The sequence below is a fragment of the Carassius gibelio genome, chromosome A17 (assembly GCF_023724105.1).
Source record: "Carassius gibelio isolate Cgi1373 ecotype wild population from Czech Republic chromosome A17, carGib1.2-hapl.c, whole genome shotgun sequence".
Taxonomy (NCBI): domain Eukaryota; kingdom Metazoa; phylum Chordata; class Actinopteri; order Cypriniformes; family Cyprinidae; genus Carassius; species Carassius gibelio.
The window spans coordinates 8058623-8075931 of NC_068387.1; the positions used below are offsets into that span (position 1 = coordinate 8058623).

The 17309-nt window shown below is 37.9% G+C and overlaps 1 protein-coding gene across 1 annotated transcript in view; it reads right to left on the minus strand.

The window, feature by feature from the left end:
- Window positions 1-17309, minus strand: part of itpk1b (inositol-tetrakisphosphate 1-kinase b) — a 49688-nt gene that overhangs the window by 15550 nt on the left and 16829 nt on the right. The window contains exons 4-5 of the mRNA XM_052620025.1: window positions 7279-7404; window positions 5221-5338 (exon numbers count right to left, since the gene is read on the minus strand). Coding sequence (XP_052475985.1) covers window positions 5221-5338; window positions 7279-7404 — 244 coding nt within the window. The remainder of the gene's footprint in view (window positions 1-5220; window positions 5339-7278; window positions 7405-17309) is intronic.

Below are 17309 nucleotides of genomic sequence, written 5' to 3' on the forward strand. Positions count from 1 at the left end.
AGCTTTTTGGTCTTAAAATGGGAATTATTTCAATCGATCAGGAAAAAGCTTTTGATCGTGTTGAACACATATATCTATGGCAAACAATGATCGCCTTTGGGTTTACTTCTGGTTTTATCAACAAGATCAAGACTTTGTACTGTGATGTTCAGAGTGTTTTAAAAGTCAATGGTGTTTTGAGCACTCCTTTTCAGGTCCAGCGGGGAATTAGACAGGGTTGTGCCCTCTCTGGCATGTTATACTCTCTGGCTTTTGAACCGTTTTTACATAAGCTTAGATCTGTCTTACAAGGTGTGATTTTACCAGGGTGCAGTTTACCTTTAAAGTTATCTGCATATGCAGATGACTTAGTTGTCATGGTGGATAGCCAACAAGATATTGATATGCTAACTAATGTTATAGATCAATATGGTGTCATCTCTTCAGCCAGAGTTAACTGGAACAAAAGCGAAGCTCTCCGTATAGGAGTGATGGAAAACAATTTTCAGTTACCGGTGGGATTAAATTGGAAGACAGACGGGGGGTTAAAATATTTAGGTGTTTTTTTGGGCAATGAAACCTTTGTCCTTAAAAACTGGGATAATGTTCTTGAAAGGACTAAAGGTTGTTTTGCCAGATGGAAGTGGATTTTACCGAAAATGTCTTATAGAGGTAGAGTTCTTGTCATTAACAATCTGATTTCATCCACATTATGGCATCGTCTTTCATGTGTAGATCCTCCCCCAGATTTGCTGTCAAAGATTCAGGCACTTCTTGTTGACTTCTTCTGGGATCGTCTGCATTGGACACCTCAAAGTGTGTTATTTTTGCCGAAGGATGAAGGAGGACAAGGTTTAATTCATCTGAACAGTAGAGGGGCAACTTTACGTTTTCAGTTCGTGCAGAGGTTTCTGTGTGGTCCCGTAGACCTAGTGTGGAGACCGTTGGCATGTACGATCTTGAACCAATTAGGTGGACTTGGCCTAAACAGAACACTGTTTCTGATGGACTTAAAGCAGCTCAACACCAGTGGATTGCCAAGTTTCTACCGTGGGCTGTTCAAAGTCTGGAATCTGTTTAAAACAGAGAGGACAGAGCATAACACATCACTCTATTGGCTTCTTCAAGAGCCAGTGGTGTATGGGACGCGTTTGAGTGCGGCCTGTCCAATAGGTCCCAGTTTACTCAAACAGTTCTGTTTGTCCAATGTTGTGACTTTGGGGAATGTAATTCACTTTACAGGTGCAAACATGGACAATGCTCAACTCCTTGCTTCTCATTTAAAGGTGCATTCTGTTCGCATGATAGAATTGATGCTCAAAAAGTGGAAAGAGGCTTTAACAGATGCAGAGCGCACATTGCTGCATTTTTATGGTGGTGATTCTGTTCAACATAGTGTTGATGATTCCTTTCCCTTGATGAAGGTTCTCCCAGACTTTAAGGATTGTACAGGGTTTTTTTTAGGAATCAATAATCCTTGTCTGTCTATTCATGATACCGATAAGAAATTGTTATACAGATTGATTGTAAAAATCTTGAACAAAGAGAAGTTAAATGGTAAAACTGACACTCCATGGAGAGCTCGCTTAGGTCTGATAGACGGTGTTGGACCTGAATGGAGATCGCTGTACAAACCACCATTGCTGAAGAAGGTTGCAGACTTGCAGTGGAGAGTTTTACACACCGCTGTGGCTGTTAACTCTTTTATCTCTGTTTTAAACCCTGATGTTAATCATGACTGTCCTTTTTGCACTCTTCGTGAGACAGTTTTTCACTGTTTTATAGACTGTTGTCGTCTTGTGCCACTGTTCTCCATGTTGGAAGAGCTTTTTAAATTGTTTGGTGTAGTTTTTTCCAAACAGTTGTTTATCTTAGGGTACAGGTATTCCCAAAAAAAGAGGGAGCAGTGTCAACTCTTTAATTTTATTTTGGGAAGAGCAAAGATGGCTGTGTATATGAGTAGACGAAATAAGGTTGAAGGATTTACAGATGATGATGCTGTTTTTGTATTTGTGAAAATGGTGAAATCACGTTTACGAATCGATTTTAATTACTACAGATTGATGAACGATTTGGGAAAGTTTTCCATTATTTGGTGTTACATGGATGTGCTTTGCTCTATTGTAGAGAATAATCTCATTTTCAAGAGTGTGTTGATTTAATGTGATTTTATTTGATTGAATGTTGTTCTCACAACTGTTTTAATAAAGTAATTGTAAAAATCAATCTCTCTCTCTCTCTCTCTCTCTCTCTCTCTCTCTCTCTCTCTCTCTCTCTCTCTCTCTCTCTCTCTCTCTCTCTCTCTCTCTCTCTCTCTCTCTCTCTCTCTCTCTCTAGCGCTCCCTCTCTCTCTGTCGGGTTTTTCTCTCGCGCTCCCTCTCTCTCGGTCTCTCTCGCGCCGGGGAGCAGCTGGCCCGTACAGGTAATGAATAACGGATCAACTACGACAGCCTACATCGCACATCCTGCGATGTGACTATCGTGGATTCGTACATCGCGATATCGATGCTTAAACGACACATCGTGCAGCCCTAGTGCTAACAGTGATGTTGAGTCAGTTGATTGGTCACTGAGCCATGACAATGACAGATCAGTGTGGTGCAGGCTCTGTAACATCGCCCATCCCATATTTGGTGTGTTTGGCTTCCCATGCAAATGCATGTTAAAGGGTTAGTTCACCCAAAAATTTAAATTAGCTTGTGTTAAATTAGCTTGTGTGAATGGCTTCAGTGTATAACAGTAAGCAGAAGTTAGAGAAGAGTGTTTATTTGATTTAAAATATGGATATTTTTCGTACAAAACCTCATGGATTCACTACAGGGGGCCTTTATTCACCCCCCTGAGCCACCTGCGGCATGTTTTATTATGAATGTGTACGCTTTATTTGACGACTTGTGGACTGTTTCAACTGCAACACCCGCTGACTGCAATGATAGAGCTTGAAATAGCCAGGACAATCTTTTATATAACTCCTACTGGATTCGTCTGAAAGAAGAAAGTCATATACACCTAGGATGCTTTGAGGGTAAGTACATTTTTGGGTGAACTAACCCTTTAAATCTACCAAAACTCAGAGCACGTGCAGAGATGGAGTTTGTGTGGAACATCACTTACAGCGAAACAGGCCGCTCTGAGATGCTGCACACGCTGGCAATACTGAGCTGCTCACAGTTAAAAACACAGTGCTGTCTCACTCTGAAACACGCATCAAATATATTTAATCATAGCCTTTGCGATCTGATAACTGATAATTTTTCAACCATGGAAAGACATCAATAAACACCATGTTTCAATTTCAAGTCCACCAATGTTAAACTACTCTCCTGTATGGTTTGTTTGTCAGACAAAACGGCAGATTTTATGTGTTATGACAGAGACAGTTTATAAAAGACATGTCACTTCCTCAATCCTCAATACAACTATATAAGGAAAACCATAACGGCAAAGATGGCGGTTGTGTGCACATGTCCTGCCCCTCCCGCTGGAAAGCCAATCATCTGCTTTTAACAGTCAAGCCGGGAAACATTTAAGCCTATCGTCTGGTTCCACTGACGTATGCGCACAGTTGAGGAACCCTTGCGCATGCGTAGTAAAGGTATAACCTGTGGGGGAAAAGGCGTTTTAAACCTTATTTTGGGGAAAAGTCATCAACATTTTTTCAGCGATTTTTATCATATTTCACTGCTGCTTCTATACATGCTGTTTTTATGTCTCGCTGACCACTGAAAGTGCAGTTCTGACTCTCTCATTTAGATAGGCGCTGGTCTTGTTATTCTGAAACAGCTGCCCGGAGGCATTGCCAAGATGGCGCCGAGTGGCACCACTTGCCTGAAATGATTTTGGTTATGATCACCTGTCAATCAACTCCCTAAAAAGGGTCAATTTAAATTTTATTTTGCTTAATCGTGCAGTCCCAGGAATAAATCTCATATTTCAAAATGCACCAAATTGTGAAATTTCTATCCACTGGCATGAAGGAAGACCCCTTGGGGTGTTTATGCACAGTCAATCATTTTTAACATCAGTGGCATTACTCATTACTAGCAGACAATAAGACTGATGCTGCATACAAGTGCAAAAGCCTTTTATGTGTCCTACAATGCATCAACAATGCATTGAAAGAAATGAAATGAAGGTTGAGAAAAATGTTGATTATAAATATATCTCAGTCAGTTTCAAAAACGGTTTTACCCAATATTGTGTCAATGCTGCTATGCTTAGGGTATCTAAAGCGGCTGCCACTTGTGTTGCTATGGTATCCACTGTAACCATACTTTCTGTTGCTAAAGAGAGGAATGTGGCACTGTGTCTGCCTGTGAATGTGAGAGGACGGAAGAAACCGAGAGGGTGACAGATGGCCAGGGTATAATTTGGTAGTTGTGTTATCTGCAAGTACTGGCACCATCCAATCTAACATTTACATTGCAGCATGTTTAATGATGCAACAGTCAATTCAACATGTTGCGATTTAATACCACCTGACCTGACCTATACAAAAAAAAAAAAATGTAAAAAGAGTTTTCCTACAACTGCATCCTTTTGAATTCTTAATTTTACGTTTTTTACAGAAAACACACAAATACATGTATGTGATTAATTGCGATTAATTTAATTAGGTGTATTTAGTGTCATATCATTATTTTGATTTAAATGTAACGAAACAAGTCTTTTTCATGGTTTCCGTAGATAAAGAGTGGGATGCTCTGATGTCAGTGAAAAAGAAGAAAGGAGAGAGACCGACTGGGGGCTTACAGATGATTTTGTTACATAACCATCTGTCACGTCTGAACCCAGACACAGATGAAGCCCACAAAGACAAATATAGATGAACAAATGCGCCTGCTCAGGGAAGAACCAAATAATTTCTGTGGAGGGGAGATGAGGCCGCTTTAATATGGGTGTTCTGGAGAAATCTGCTCTTTTAAAGATTCATTACCCTAAAATCTAAGTTAATTATTAAATGTCATTATTCACTCAATAAAAAATTGGGGGAAACTATTCTTTTAAGTAAAGCAAAAGAACGGAATGGGAGCGTGTTGCAGGTCAGACTCAAACCTGTTTTTCCTGCATGAGCACCGAAGCTCAACATACCAACTGCTGTGTTACAACTCTCTCCAGACCATTACTTTAAAAAGTTAACACCATTCAATTACAAACTGTGAGTGCATCCTGTAGTTGGACAAATTACCATTGGTATAGCCTGAAAATGAAAGAAAGGGCAGGAATGCTGGATCACAGTACCTCTCATGCAGTCCTCTATCCTGTGCACCAGCTGGTAGGACTTGCAGCGGTCCAGCAGAGTCCGGATGGCTGGAAGAGGGTCAAGAATGATGGTCTCTGGGTGAGCGTCAATATATTCCTGCAAGACCAGTGGAACCGGTCACAAGAGGAACGTGTACAGGAGACCGTATCAATAACATGACTGACTGAAATCTTCAAGTTCTAACATTACTTACTGGTGTTGTTAAAAGGCAGCTATCTAACATGAATAAACGGGCATGCATGAATCAACACGCCACACACACAAAGACATGTACACTGTTACACTGCTGTTATGTAAAAGGAACATCATCACAGTCTTGCATTCAGTTGGCATAACCACTCGCTGTCTCTCTCTCCACTGTCCCCATTCACTCCAATCAGATAAAAGCATTTGACGGAATGAGAAAGTGCATTCTTTTCTCATTTCCATCAGTCATTTGCTTTCATTGATGTGAAATTTAGTCACAGATCCCAGCGTTCTGATTGTAAGATCAAATCAACCCCAACATCTGAATTGGTGTAGAAGAAACACATTCCACCAGCTCTGATTAAATAAGCAGAAAAAAAAAAGATCTCCAGTTTTCACAGGGTTTAGACTGAACGCTGCATGTCATTGCTCAGATCATTCTGTGTCTTATGTAAAACTATGTACTACACATTAAGCGCATGCTTATTGAGAGCGCGGTGTTAGGAAAGAGCTTTGTTTAAGAACATTAAGAGGCTCAGCGCTCTTACGTTCTTATTTAGAGGGGACATTTCATAAGATGACCAAACAAAAACAAAGTTGTAGGACGGGAATCGGAGTTAAATAATACAACCATGTTTTATTTTTTCAAATTAAGTCTGTTCCCTAAGGCTATATTTATTTGATCAAAATAAATCTCGCTAACCTTCAACATTTAGCACATTATGCATTCATATCATTTAAACAAATCTTTGAATAGCTAATGAAAACGTAATTACTCAAACCCTGCAAGCTTAGTCGAATCCAGCTGTGAGATCTTGTGAAGTGTGTATGTGTATCCAGCATGATCACGTTCTCTGTGTGACGTTCGGTCCGTGTGAACTGAATCCTTTAAACTTGTGATTTTAAATTATGCTGCACTTTATGCATCTGCTCACTGTCATATTCCTGTCATTACTGTGCTGTAAGTAAAATGAGTGCTACCCTGGCTTTATTTGAAAATTATGATTCCCAATGCACACAAACTTCCCAAAATTCTGAGTGCCCTGTTGGTTACAGTGTTTACTTCCTTTACATTTATATTTTTATTAAATATTTATTTGTGAAAAAATACTTTGTCATCTAAAGTATGTTAATTTTACACATATATTTTTTAATCCACTGTCAAATGATTTCACATTTCTTAAATATTAATATAAAATTTTTATCGCTTTATATTGGCATTGGCTGTCAAAACAAATCTGTTGACCACTACTCTCGTTATTGAACATCTCTCTGTTACTAAGACTCTCTTTCTTTTCCTGTTACGGCTGACCCTCAGCTAGGGCTGGGCGATATATCTAACGATATGATCATGCGCATCTAGTCAGTAAATCTGCATTTAATAGACAGGGCCGTAGAGAACTTACAAGCTACGCAATACCGCGTTCATTATCGAAGGCAATTCATCTTCGATAATTAACGCGATATTGCGTAGCTTGTCAGTGATCTATGGCTCTGTCTATTAAATGCCGCTCCAATTATAAGCAGGTGATGGTGATTTAGCGGTAATCACGGAACCAGATTTACTGACTAGATATGATCATATCGTTACATATATCGCCCAGCCCTACCCCCAGCAGTCACAACAACATGATTTCCTATTAAATCTGGCAACTCCGATCTGCAGGCTGGTTCTGACTTCAGCAACAAGCGTCAACTTCTCCAGACTGTAAACTGCAGAAATCTGGGCAAACGTTGTGTAGCCTTTAATCAGATTCAAATTCCTGCATCTTAATCAGAGCTGCAGATCTAGGCAGTGGGCTGAAGACGACAGCACACATGCTCAGACGGGCCCATCGCACGCCTCTCACCTGCACACGCTGGACCAGCAGCAGGGACTGGGTGTCATTCTGGTCCGCTTCCAGGATCAGGTCTGTTAGCTTGTGAATGATGACGTCCAGGGGACCCTGCTCCTCTAACGGCTGACTCAGGTCAAGCTGCAGAGAAGGCAAAGATGAAAGCTTATCATTTATACTTTGATGCTAAGTTCAAAGACGTTTAATTTAGATTAGAATTTAGATTAACATGTATCAAACAAATGGATGTCTACTGAATCTACTGTTTGTGTTTCCACAATAATTATAATAATGCATGGCTGATATATGAATATGTTGGTAGAATTTGAGTTCCAGAAAAACAACATGAAACTAATTGTTGATGTTGAGTCACTGTAAATCAGCATTAAAGGGACAGTTCACCAGAAATCTAAATATGTTTTTGCAGAATAAAGCATTAATATGTGCTTTATAAGTACTAATAAACAGCCAATATTCTAGTAATATGCACGCTAATAAGCTATTAGTTAATAGTGAAAACTGGTCTTTAAAATAAAGTGTAACCAAAGTGCTTTTAAACTCCAATGTTCCTTTCACTTAGTGATAGATTAAACGAATGGCATGTTTAAAATCAATTTGCACACACACACACACACACACACACACAAATGGACTATTTATGGCTGAGAGCTGCTAGGACACAATCTATTTCCTTGTATGGTTGAATGTTTAAACCCATCTGATTTTCCATAGTGGCTTTATATTTAGTTTTTTTCCCCCTTCTACTTGTTTTCACCACAGGATGTCCCACGAGTGGCCAGGCATCGATGTCAAGAGCAACTCCAGACTACACTGAGCTCAAATCCCAAGGTGCTAATGTGCTGACAAACCTGTTCTGCCTCTGATAATCTCATGCTTACTGTACATGGACAGACGGTTGCACCACAAGCCATTAGTGGACCGTGGAAACACACCCCTGATGACCTACTATTGTGTGCTTGTCCCTGCCGAGCAAGGTACAACAGCCAACTCTCTCTCTGTCGCTGACAGTTTGTTGGCTAAACACAGAGGAGCTTTAAAGTAATAGTAGACAGACCTCTAATATAGAATATACTACAGAGATACTATAATAGTTCATGCATAATAATTAATCAAATACAGGTGCTGGAAAATTGATGCTGTGATATAATCAGATCAGATCAGTTCTTACCATTACACGTTTTTTATCATACATTTATGAGGAAATCTCTTGTCAAGTCTTGCATTGCACCATATTGTATGGTGAATTTTATGTTTGAAAACAGCTTTGTTAGAAGTGTTATAAAAAAGATATTTAAATATCAATGTAACAGTTTGTTCACAACATATTAAACAGGTAAACTGCTTTAACACTGGTATAACAAAAACTATTATCATCGTCATCACTAAAAACATGTATCTTACTAATTCGAAAAAAAGTCACTTTAGAACGAGTAACGATGGAAACATTGAGTTGCTACATTAAAAGCTTGCTGTATCATTGCATTAAAAGCTCACTGTATTATGTGAAGTCGAGTATTATGAGAGAGAGATTGCCTGAGCGAGTGTGATGACCTGCTTCTGATACAGTATTCTTCAGTAGCAGTATTAACATTAAGTGACATGGCATCTGACATACGGAAGCCATTGGCACATGCGTTGACACTTCCGGTTTTCACTGACATGTGTCGGTGGAGAGTGGAGTGGATTGTGTCGGTGGAGAGTGGAGTGGATTGTATCAGTGTCACTGACATTGCTGAAGAACATGTTACTGTAGTGTTGTGGAAGTGACACTGCCGTGGTCATCCAGAGTATAACGTAGACTGTAACACACGCACTTAACAACAGAACCATATTTAATTGATGATACATTTTGGTTACTTGTGTCCCTTTGTTTGCCTGAATCTTGTCAAATACTTTAATAAAAAAATTCACATTGTTGTGTCACACGTCGGGTTGGGAGAGTGGCATGTGCCTATGACACTTGTGACATGTCCCGATGGATTGTGTCAGTGTCATTGATATTACACATTTAAAACATATTTGTTATACTAATCTTTCTTATGTAAAGGTGATTTCCGATGACAGCGCTGCTCAATGCATATGTTGGCTGCGTCTAACAAGGTGTTGTTGAAAGTAAAAATAACTTCCTTGTTTACAACGGTTTCAGTCTCTTTCAATATAAAAGTCTCTCTAATGCAACTAAAATGACAAAAATGTGTAGGTAGTTGCCTCATTCGACAGCTCCAAGCACGCAGACATGTGCAAAACAGTCAACTTAATATCATTCACCATAATAATCAATGAATATTCGAAGATGCCACAATCCTTACATATCTATGCCCATCTCTCACACTTCGCCAGTGAAAGGTTATCCCATTTTTTGGGAATTTAAATCCCGGGGAATTTTGCAATTTTCGGCTGTGCAGGATTTACATTAGGTTGATCCTTTCAATATGGTGGATGATTTACATATAGCGGCCAATAGAAACAGTTGTTAATGAGGCATCTACTCATTAACCAGGCCTGGACTTTATTTTGTTTTTGTTTTATGCGTCAGTCGTCTGTGAGGGGCTGCCGCTTGGACTTTCGTTTCATGTTTGTTCATTTGTTTAGTCAAGTTTTATATTTAAATGTTCTCCGGTTCCCGTCACCTTCTTCCCAATCTATGAACATTGTTACAATTTTAGTTTTTCATTATTTATCATTTTACAAATTAATAATAATAATAAAAAAAAACTATTTAGAATTACATTTTCTATTTTACTCCTTTAAATTTTTCAGCTGTCCCAGACCAAAGATTGGCATTGTGAAGCAATCGTGACGATTTCTGAGATTGTGGTCCTATGTCAAACAGTAAGAGATGTTCAAAGATGGCCACTGTCACGGTCTTGTAACCAAAGATAGTCTACGATCATTTTCTGACTGTCAGAAATTCATAATGATCATCGCACAGTGTGTTTTCTGCTACTACCCATGTTTACCGACCAGTCAATAAAAACATGATACGAAATCAACGCAGCACAGTGTTAAAACATAAAACTGTGTTAATAAAGCTCTTATTCATTTAGTCGATTCCTCTTTTTATCAGCATACATAAAAACAAAAACTGCCAAAGAGTGAAGTTCATCATGCTCTTTCGGTTTACCACTAGTGCATGCTGATGACTTTTTATTCTTCCAATAGTAACGTGTCATAGTCTACAACTCAATAGGTGTCAAAATCAGTCTGCATGCATGTCGTACCCAAGTTTATCAGATCCATGTCAAACCGTGTGATTCGCACTGATCTAAGTTTGGACTGCTAAAATCGTGCAGTGTGTAGAAGCCTGTATTCATGACGCTGAGAGCCACTTCCTTTTCTCCATTCACATCTGTGTACAGACACGACTATTCAGTTATTCATGATGCTTTAAGCCATCCGAGACACAAGTAACTAAACACCAACGTCTATCTGCCTGCTACTCAAGCTACTACATGACTTGTGACGTCTGTCGCTGCTTTAAAACACATTTCAATAGCTTATTTTCACTTCATGTTACACAGCCAGAAACCACAAGTAACCAAACTAAATGAATATGCAAATAAATAACCAATTTGAATCTATATCTATTATCTATTCACAGTATATCAAAATTCCTCCTGTCATTACTAAAACATTCTGAGAGCTGATGACTGAAATAAGCAGGCAGAGGTCAGAGACTGAGCAGATGGCTGCCAGAGGGAGAGGTGCAGAATAAGAACCCAAAGATGAATTTAGGCGAGCTGTTCAGCCAGCAACGTCATTCAGAGTTAAAATCATCAGGATAAGAGCTGATTAGAACCAGAAGCAACTTTGAAAGTAAGCCATTAATGAACCACAGGGGGGGAAAAGGAAGTGCATTTCTGCCTGTTAACCATTTGGAGCATAATAATAGTGTTCTTTTTTCAAATCTGTCATTATTTAAAAAACAAATGAATGATTCTGAATGAAACCTAAGGCTTGGTTCACACAGAATGCGTTTGTGTGTCTAAAAATGCGAGATGCAGTGCTTTTTTGTTAAACTTTAAAACTCTGCATAGTCTACAATGTATGAGCTAAACATACATTAATTCACATTGAAGCTACTGAAGTTATATGTCAAAAGGAATGAATGGTTAACATTAATAACAGAGAGCAGCAGGTTTGCATTATAGGCTTTAAGACCAAATCTGTTGTGACATGCATTTGAATTTCTTTCCAACTGTTTGCTTGCTTACATAACTGACTTGTCCTCATGTAAATACTCCCAAAGATGGACATTTCAGCACATTTGTGTGTATACTTGACAATTTATGCGCAAGCATGAAACCCCAAATATTCTTTGCTCATCCGTGTTCTTGTCTGTCTCAGAACACACTCACAGGAACTGCATGCGGCACAAAGATCATTTTATCTTAATTATAATGCTTTCATAACCATTGGAAGCCAAAATCAAAACTGAAAGCAAAATTTGATTCATCGCACAGCCGTGCTTCTAGCTCACGCTGAATTGTTTTCAAATATGCATGCATTATGAAGACCCATGATTTATATATATTTGTGTGTCTTTAAAAGATTTGGTTTAAATCACTCAGTTCCTATTGATTACTTTTAAGATGTCTTTATGGAGTGTCAAATTTTGGTGGAATAAACTTTCAAATCTCTCAGGATGCATTAAAAATATCTTCAACTGTGCTTTGAAGATGAACAAAATGAGTTTTTGGGGTGAACTATCTCTTTATGGCCTCACTGATGTCAGCTGAAAAGAAAAATTGTTTTAACATTTTAATGCAAAATTACGAAGTCAAACATTTTTTTTTTTTTTTTATAATGTGCACTGCAAATTAAAACCAGCAATAGTATTAAACCTTAAATAGTATAGATTTTGACATTGGGTTGATTTTATATACACATCTACAGTAGGCTTGCCGCGATAGACGCTGTTACCGGTTTTAAGCCGCAACACCGGTTACATCACTTTACCACCGTGACACCGACCCCACCACATTTTTTTTTTTAAGTATTCATTTTTTCTGAAATATTTATTTGAATCAAAAATAAAAAATTATAAATAATTTATTTTAAAAGAGAGCATACACTATAATTAAAAACTGAACAACTACAATGCAGCAGATTATGCGCAAGACAACATTCCTGGACACGCGCAACCGGGGTGGCTACGACCCGAATGTTGAAGAGATCAAGATGATGATAAGAGGAAGAATTAACAGTCATCCTCGGTAGGGAAGCGCTGTCAAGGAGTCCCGTGAGAGAAGAGGGAGAACAAAATGAGGAAGCCGAAGTCGAGCCACGGGCAAATAAATAAATAAATAAACTCCGCAAGCACTGTTAATAAATGCCCATTTATAGTTTATTTATTTATTTATTTATTGAGTGCTGACTTGTCATTTATGTAGGCTACGGTCATTTTGGAAGTTTGTATCTTATATAAACTTTGTTTAATTTATTAAGGCCTATTTTATTCTCTTATTCGTTTTAAAAGCATTCTAATATTGGCTAAGCAGTAAACGTTCTATGGTTCTTATTCGTGTGGGTCCACAGTTTGCCGATCTTCAGTTTTTTCAGCCTATACATGGTGGTATTTTTATTCGTTATGTTAATAAAAGTTCTACATTTGATTTCAGTGAGCCTTCTTTTTTTTTTTTTTGTCCATTCAAGCAATTGACACCAAATTGCCAATTACCGCTAATTCATTTATATTTAATGAATTTAATGAATTTTAGGATTTATAAGCTATTTAAAAGTAAGGAAGTAAGTAAAAGAGGACACCCCCACCCCACGGTAATACCGGTGTTGTCACACGTCGATTAACCGGTGGGAAGTTTTCCTCACTGCGGCAACCCTACTCTACAGTAAAACATTCCATTCTGTAGAACCAAAAAAATTCTCAGACAGAAGAAAGAAGCAGGGGGTAATTCTATCCTTGCTGATGCCATCAATCTTTACATCTTCCCTAATTCATGAAATATTGACACTCTTCTCTTCCCACTCAGCATTTGTGTTTGATGGATCCATTTAGGAAAATAAGTGGGGAGTTAGAATAAAAGCACACTGGGAAGACAGATAAGTACCGAAGAGTCTGTGTCTCTAGGTACTGTATTATGTGGAGTACATGAAAATGACCAGAGGAAATGGCTGGAAACCACGATAGAGGGGCTTGACTAATTATTCGTTACATTATGCCTATCAGTCAAATTAAATGGAATAAAAAAAGGACCTAAAGGATTGTTCATGGACCAATGCATTTGAGAGAATCAGAAAATGATCTTCATCCTAATGGAGTCACACAGCCTCAAAGCTGGAGGATTAAACATGAATCATGTAGCATTTAGCGGGGAAATGAGCATGATGAAGTCATTGTGCAAGTTAACTTTACTGGATTACACAGACTTAACAAGATTTACTATCCAAGAATAAGGAAGAGAGATGACGAGCATTATTACAACAACAACAACAGTTTAGGTTTCATTACTTAAGTTTGAAGTCTTAAATTCACAAAATGTCCTTGTAAGATATGGTAAAAACGCTTAAAGTCTGCGTTTTGTAAAATGCTGTGTTATGGTGAGAGTAAAAGTATAGCTTTCACAATTAAATCAAACTAAAAACGCTAGTTTCGCTAGTCATTTACTGCACTACTGGTCAAACATTCAGAGTTGTTAAAAATGTTTTTTCTTCATACGTTCACCATGACTGCATTTATTTGACTAAAAATACAGTAAGTGATATTGCTAATAGGCATGTTCTTTTTTTATGCAATGCATCCACAATAATACAAAGTAGCATTTCTTATAATTATCATCAATGTTGAGAACAGGTGTGGAGACTGTAATCCTTCTTTTTTGGATTCTATGAAGAACAGAAAGCTTAAAAATATATATTTGTTAACATTTTAAATGTCTTCACTGTCATGTTCAATAAACTTTATGTGTCCTTGCTATATAAAAAAATATATAAAAAATAAAAACCAAGCTTTTCGGGTCAGGCACAGTGTATTAATGTGAGACACACACACAAAGATATTTTGAAAATTATCATTTTTTTATGTTTTTTTTTTTTATACAATGAAGGTCAATGGGGTCCACTGATGCAATTTCCATTTTTGTATTCTGTACTACCTCTTTAAGTTAAGGGAAGTCAACGGAAGGTCCTCAAAAGTATGTGTCCAAGTTTGTGTGTGTGTGTGTGTGTGTGTGGTGAAGTCCATTCCAAGTAGTCTGTACTGGACTATTTATTCACCAGAGACTCCAGCCTTTGTTTTTTCCCACACTTAAATAAAAGGACGTGAGGCCTCAAGGGACTGCTCATTTTGTAGATATTTGCATGCATCAATGTGACCCCCCAATTACAGTGAATGTCACACAAGCACATAAAAAAAAGTGATGAGGTCGCTAAGAGAAAACGTGGTCACACAACAGAACTCAGAATCGGACAACAACATTTTTATAATGCTAGAGTTTTCTAGGTGGCTGCCTGATGGCTACTTAAGCCTAGTTCCAACAATATTTTATTGTGTTCTTTCCAGCAGTTATTACAGAGAACTGATATTATTGGAGGAACTAGCTACATAACATATCACTATAAGTAATCACTCGTTTTGCACTATAGGTTAAGGAAGCTGTGTGAAGTGAGTCTGTGAACTTTAACTAACTATCTAAGTCTGTGAAGATCTTCAAAAGTTCATATCCATTGTTGTCATTAGCTGAAACAGTGTTGGTTTTACTGGCAAGGATTTCGCTGTGGTCTCTTTGAGAAAGGAATGCTTACCAGACCTTTGTTGAGTGTTCAAAAGTTAACATTAGCATGCTTAGCTGAAACTTATGAGTACAATTTGGGCTTAACTATCAAAACAGTACCGCTAATGAAAACAAGCTAACCACACTTTTCGCTTCCAAAAACAAACTGAACCAAAGGAGAGACGAATATTTTGTGTTTAACACTTTTCAGCACTAAACACCTGCTTAATCTCCTAGGATTTAGGAATTGAGCTACAGCCAGTAAGATTATCAACAGGCCCGGATCATTTCATTCACATTTTCAATTCATCTGTCTACTCTAATACGCAAATAGCTGCATACCCAACACATCTTTCTACTTCTACTGTAAACTACTACAAAACGTTCTTCCTATAAACCTTTCAAGACAGACCTACAATGAACACAGCGGTTGTTAAGGCTTGCGATATGCCAGGAGCCACAAATCAGTGAGATTTTAGCTTTATTTTTTGTGTGTTGAGTGCATTACTGCCCGTCCACTTTTCTCTGGAAGTATTTTTCTAAAAGGGAGTTTTAAAATGTCTTTGCTAAAGTATTATATACCAGCCAGCTACGAGGTGGATTACAGTAGTAAGTATGTGAAAATCGGTAAAGTCTGGGTATTGTTCAAAACTTCTCTATATCGATATCAATACTTTGTATCCGATACCGGTTCCTAGGGTTAGGTATCGATTGGGTTTTATTCGATACCGGTGCCATTTCGAAACTTTTAAAATGGTGCCTAAACGGTGCCTGAACTCATGCTTCTATAAAAATAAATAAATAAAAGCCTAAAAATGATAACATTAAAGAACATTAAACATATTTTAAATAAGTCCATAGCATTCACACACTCATTGGATGCTCTCATTTCCCAAGCTTCCCTTACTCTAAAGCTAATAAAAGTATTTCATGATCTGGGTCATTGTTTAATACAAAACCACACATAATGTTTCTACTGTATCTCTGTCACTCACTGATATTTAGTTAAGATTAGTGATGTCTGTCCCTGTCTTTAATCAGTTCTGTGAATTACTGTATGATCGTTCTTTATAAAGTAGCAGCAATGTCATTTGTAAAGTACAGTCTTAGGCACATTAGTATTTTCACCTCAAAAAAGGGTTTTAAGCCAGTTATTTATATATTTTGCTGTAGTGTGTCGGTAGGAAATATCAGTTTACATTTCCAAACATTCATTTTGCCATTAATTTTAATAATAATCTAGTGAGATTGTTGAATGCACAAGCAGTCTGACAACAGACTGCATAAAAAAAGACTAAGACTTCTGCAAAGTAGTGTATGTATAAAGTAAGTGTAATTAAATTAAGTATATTTAAATAAGTGTAATCAAAATATGCGTTCATATGTGTTAAGGGCTAGTGAATGAACGGAATGATGTGTGATGAGCAGTGAATGGAGTGAAAACTTTACAGTAGATGGGAAACCGATTGCTCCCTCGTGACCTTTTGTAAACTGTATTTATGACAGAGGACTGCACAGATACAGATATTCTAACAATGTATCAATAAACACACCTTGTGTCCTCTGTTTGTGTTTGAGTCCACTCGCACTGCTCCGCCGCGGTCTACGGATTTAAGAGCGCACTGAAAGACGGAGAGAACCACAGGTCTGCCGCCGTTTTCGTATGATATTTAAGTGGACTGGCTCTAAAGTGATTGCGAATTTGAGTACAGTTTATGGAGCTAAATGCAATAGCCCCGCTAAAAAAGCCTAGCGATGCCACTGCTTTTTGTGTACATTACGGAGAACCAGGACAAATATTTCAATCGACCGCTCAGGCATTAAAGAGGCACCGAAATCTGCTCTCTGATTAGGTTCGGTGCATAACAGTTCAATAGGTACCATATTGCCACCGGGTTTTGGTACACAACCCTACCGGTTCCTGAACGATACCTTTTTTCGATCCGCAAGATTACACTACCTCAAATTTTTTTTTAAATGCATGGCTTAGACAGAATCATAATTTCTATTAATTTTCCACTGATTTAAGAGATCAGATGTGTATTAGCTTCTTCCAGCAGTGTCTGCTCGTGTTTTCAGGTCTAAATAAAAAGATGATTCGCTGCTCATATGTCACTCATATTACGCATACAAAACCCACTTTAGATCAGATGTTAGTTTAAAGTGAGTTTTGAGTAAAAGCATAGTATAAAACCTATAAACTGTTTGATGTAGCATGATGCAGTGTGCATGAATGATCATGTTACACACATTTTCCTTTGATGCATGAGCCAATCACCAGCACCTGATTTATGC